Source organism: Solanum pennellii, chromosome 1 (genome assembly GCF_001406875.1).
Source record: "Solanum pennellii chromosome 1, SPENNV200".
NCBI classification, from domain to species: Eukaryota; Viridiplantae; Streptophyta; class Magnoliopsida; order Solanales; family Solanaceae; genus Solanum; species Solanum pennellii.
In genome coordinates, this window is record NC_028637.1 from 97,742,729 (window position 1) to 97,748,044 (window position 5,316).

Consider the following 5,316-nt stretch of genomic DNA (forward strand, 5'->3'; position numbering starts at 1 on the left):
ATTTAATATTAATTACTCATTACAAATTATTTTTCAAGCTTTCGAAAATTATACCTAGACTGAGAAGACAGAGGTAGGTGAAAAATTGTTGATTCAAACAAATCCATTAATTTTATCGTAAATTTTGTATCAATATTAAAAAATTAATTAAATATATGTATATATTAACTCGTGAATAGGACGATGATGTAAATTTCGGACTAGTTTTTTTTCTCGTAAGAAATAAATAATTTTGCAGCATAGCAACAGTGCGTGTCTTCTCCGGCAGCTTAGTACGGCGGTGACCGTCGGTTGAAAGCAAAAAGGAGTTAATATGTAGCTGCCATTTCCAGGTCAGTTACTTCACGAGCGGAAGACACAAAGATCCAAAAAGACAGAGCATTATAATAATGTATTGTGTCCCCAATCCCTATCGCTGTCATTACAACTATTCCTATACGCTCACTTTCATGTCCATTATTTTCCCCCTCCCTCACTCTATCTTCTTCTCTCATTCACAATCAATTTCTATTTGTCAGTTCCATCATCATAAATTCATAATGCATGTATATTATTCTCTTTCCAATCTCCTTATTATATAGCCCTCATTGAAACCAGGAAATTATTGGTACGTAATTCCCAATTATGACTCGTCTTTTGCGATCTAAGTCGTATACTTTTGGCCGGGTTTCTGCTTCCAACTCTTCATCAGTTCTAGACTTGTCTCCTCGTTGTTCCTCTCTCTATGATTACGAACAAGTAAGTAAAGAAGAAGAAGAAGATGAAGAAGAAGAAGAAGGGGAAGAGGGATTTTTAAGTCTGGACCCAAACCGACGGAGTCGGATTTCCGGTGATGACCGGGGACGTCAGAGCCATGACAATAACCAATCACCAATTCTGGCGGTTTTGGTGACGGCGCTCCGGAAGTCGTTGGTCACTTGCAGTGTGGATAGAGATGATGTAGCTAACATGGACATTGGATGGCCCACTGATGTCTGTCACGTTTCTCATGTTACCTTTGATCGCTTCAATGGCTTCCTTGGCTTGCCTATTGAGCTCGAGCCAGAAGTTCCCTCTAAAGTCCCTAGCGCAAGGTACCTCTTCAATTTCTTATTTACTTGAAAGATTAATGTCCAAGGAGTTGAGTTTATCTTATCCAGATCTGGGAAGTTTCTCTTCTATGGAAAAACCACATTCTCATTTGATTTATTCAGCTTACAGCCAAGCAGCAAATCGTTTATGAAATTGGACTGAACAGAGTGGAATCAATGCAATTGATTCATGTAGATAGTCTCAATTAGTTTGACATTGAGTACATAAATGCTGTTTGAGTTTGCTCACAAAAAGTGATAGTTCAGATGTATTTAGATCTAATGCTGGGCGAAAATCAAATGCTGAATCTGCCTTCCGTCTTATCTATTACATCAGAATAGAGAATTGTCCATTGTTAGGAAAGGGGTTGTCGTCCGAAAGAGTTTCATGATAGTATTATGGATATATTTTGTTCTACTATTATCAGGGCTCTTAAATTAACACTAGAGACTGCTATTGGTGATTTTTTTTGTTTCAGCTACTGTTGGTTGCACATCTTCACCTGACTATTCCTATTGTCTTGCTCATTTTTTTGTGCTGATTCTTTATGCTGAAAACATTCAATTCTCTTATTTCAATTGTATTTTGCAGTGCAAGTGTTTTTGGAGTTTCAGTCCAGTCAATGCAATGTTCATATGACCAAAGAGGAAACAGCGTGCCAACGATACTTCTTGAGCTGCAGAGTCGTCTGTATACTGAAGGAGGCCTACAAGTATTGTTCTTTCTCTGTACTTGAAAAATCTAAAATATGGCTATTGGCATTAAATATGCTGAAACTTGCAGTCTTTTCTGCATTTGGTTGAAGGTAGAAGGAATATTCCGGATTAATGCTGAGAATAGTCAAGGAGAAACTGTGAGGAACCAGCTGAATAGTAAAGGCGTTGTTCCATATGGCATTGATGTTCATTGTTTGGCAGGATTGATTAAGGTAGCTTTAACATATTCATCCATCTCCATTTGTTACTGAGTTTTCCAAGTTTTAACTAACAATTAGAATAGATGCTAGCAAGATTTGAAGCTCTGAATTCAACTGAATTCCAATTTCAAATACCCACCTTTGCTATGCCTAGCTTGTCAAAGTACTTTCCCAGTCTATTGGCGTGTGTGTTATGCTAAATGGTGTATGGAAATCCATTTTACATCTGGAGTTCATTACAGGTTCGATTAGAAAAAACAATAGGCAGCATCAATGATTTGGTATATAAATTCTGGGTTTGAGCAAGAATGGAAAATCAAGTAAATGTGTTGAAAACATAACATGCATTTCAGCCTTTTGGTTAGTACATCCTTCTTGTGCCATCTTTGAAAGTGATAAAACTATGAAATTGGTCAACAAAAAAGGACTACAAAGATGAGCATTCAAGGTGCTTTCCCTGCGATAATTGTCCGAAGAAGAATATCTCAGGTCTTAGTTTCTCAGTTCAAACTCTTTCTGTACTTGAGGTAAATGCACTATGTATTGCCACTGGGACAAGATAATATATTAGTTAATACTAGTCAAGATAGTTAAAGCTTATTGAACTTCTGGCATACGGAGGTTTCGTAGTCTCATACATGGCTTGTCGTTCTGTGTTAAGGTTGGTGAATTCAATTCATGGTTGTTGCATTTGTCTTTTGGTTACAAAATTAGTAATCTATCTCTGAACTGCCGTTATTTCTGGAGAGAAGTTCCCCTTGTATTATATACGTCTTTTCGGGGGCTGGAAAAGTGCACCAAAAGAGTTCTTTATGGACACTTCATTTTTGTTTTCAGATAGACCCTTTAAATAGCTGTGTAACCCTTAATTCAGTGACGATCTACTTGTCCCAGAAATAGTCTTTACCACTCTTATATAATTGATGAGCCAACACTTTCCATATGTTTTCAGGCATGGCTTAGGGAGCTGCCTACAGGTGTACTAGATTCTCTAACCCCGGAGCAGGTGATGAATTGCAACACTGAAGAAGAGTGCACCCAACTAGTGAACTTACTTCCTCCAACTGAAGCTGCACTGCTTGACTGGGCAATCAATTTAATGGCAGACGTTGTGCATAATGAGCGTTATAACAAGATGAATGCAAGGAATATTGCCATGGTGTTTGCTCCTAACATGACTCAGGTACTTGAGAACTTCTCAGAAGTGTATTTATTAATGTTCTCCTTCTCAAATGCATGTTTGATGGAAACTGAGTTTAAAGGGCTTAGTTTTACCCAGATGTCTAAATTGGGAATGATATGGTATGCCGTCTGGTGATTGTGTTTCATATATACTAATAATGGGATAGTAAATCTCTTGCAGATGGTTGATCCTTTGACTGCACTAATTCATGCAGTCCAAGTAATGAACCTCCTTAAGACACTTGTTATAAAGACCCTTCATGAAAGAGAAGAATCACATGAGACATGCCAAATGCAGTCACCACGTGCTAACATTTCCAGTTGCATGGTAGATTATGTCTCAACACAATCAAATGGAGTACTTACTAAAGAGCCAGTTCTGGATGGCTATTCTCACGAAAAACCAACTGCTGGTGAACTCTCAAGAAGTGCTACTTTAGACAGTACAGAATGCGAGTTAGGGGAGCAATTCTGGAACTGTAGGAGTACTACAAGTGATGCTGGAGAGGAATGTGATTCCGTTGTGAAGACCTCTCCAGTTGCTCACAAAAGACAAACACTAGAGAGTAGGTTTAGAGAGGGATTTGACACCGAGGAGGTTGAGAACACAGTGTTTAGACTTAGTTTAAGGAAGGGAATGCAAAAGCTATGCAGGCATCCTGTATTTCAACTGAGTAAGCCCGTGAAGAAGAGCAGACTTATCGGGATTGTAAATAGTAGGAGAGGAGGCAGAGAAGCATTGGCATGAAACAGGTAACCTCAGGATGGGATCTTTGTTTTCACTTTGTCCTTAATATTTGCTGCAGTTTGTACTAATATTGGTATCACTACTGTTTGGTCCAGAATTTAGTGAGAGGATCATTTTATTCATAGTGTGTTCCAGGTACTAACATGTAGTTTGATGAACATATTGATAGAGGTGTGCCTCAAAAGTATAATTTGTTGCTTCATTGTCAGCCTACTGTAGCGCCTTAACAGCACTGGAGTAGTGTAAAAGAATGAGAAGTATGTATAATTGGTGGTGTTAGAATTAAACTTTAGAAATGTGAGCAGAAAGCAGTATTGTTTCCATTGAAAAACTCAGTGTTTGGTGGATATATATATACCTGTGTGATTTTGATCTCCATAATATTGTGTAGAATTGGTAAATAACAAGTGAAATTTTTTTTTAGTCTTCATACAAGGTTGGAGAAACCCAAGTTATAACTAGACATTCTGTGATGGCACAACATGATGAAATTTGATCGTTATTATACTTTTTTTAATATATTATTTTTTTCGTTCAACTTTAGAGTCAAATTTTCCTTAATACTCTAAAAGGAAAAGAACAAATCTTTGCGAGCTATTATACAGAAGCGGAGATTTTATCCCGCAGGATAGTGACAGCGAATTTTTAGTTTGAAAAATAATCTTCATGTTCCATCTTATTTTTCCTAGGTAATGCCTAAGGTCCACATATTTGATATGTTATAAATTGAAAAAGAAATATTTAATACCATCTCCAACAAGGCTATTGTAATTATTGCTCAAACTATGAAAAGTCGTTGATGAGGATTGTGCAATTAACTTGAATTATGTTTTATTAATATGCTTTGATTTTTTAAATTAATTTAATATTGTTATATAATTATTCATCTATTTTATTTTCAAAGTAACAAGGCCTATAAAATTTTTTTTACCTAATAACACAAAGGAGTTTTTTGTAATTTTATTTATTTATCATAAATAATTGTCAATAAGTATTTTGATCCTTTTTTACGTATTTGATATCAATAAATCTGTGAATTTAGAAATTTATTGTGTAAATTGGGTATATAGCATTTTCTATAATAATATTCTCAAGATATAGTATTAGAGTTTGTATTTCAATATATAAAATTTAATATCTCAAGCTATAACATATTATTATAAACTATAATGTTAATTTGAAATAATTAAAAAAATTTGTTTAAAAGAAAATTGAATAAAAAAAAGGACAAAAATATAAATGGAAAATGGCATCCTTTATTACTTAAATTAAATACAATTATTAATTGGTGTTAATTGATTAACACGTTTTAAGAAAATTTAAAAAATATTCAGATTAGTTAGTTACCTTAAATCTTTCAAATTAGTTTAAATGAGAATAAATTTTGATTTAATTCCTT

The 5,316-nt window shown here is 35.1% G+C and overlaps 1 protein-coding gene across 1 annotated transcript; it reads left to right on the plus strand.

Moving 5' to 3' along the window:
* The first annotated feature begins 241 nt into the window (after positions 1-241).
* LOC107007853 (rho GTPase-activating protein 3) lies at positions 242-4,298 on the plus strand. Its single transcript, XM_015206663.2, has 5 exons — positions 242-1,073; positions 1,663-1,783; positions 1,877-1,999; positions 2,940-3,170; positions 3,351-4,298. Exons 1-5 carry the CDS (start codon positions 625-627, stop codon positions 3,915-3,917), a joined length of 1,491 nt encoding a protein of 496 aa, XP_015062149.1. The 5' UTR covers positions 242-624; the 3' UTR covers positions 3,918-4,298.
* The last annotated feature ends 1,018 nt before the right edge of the window (positions 4,299-5,316 follow it).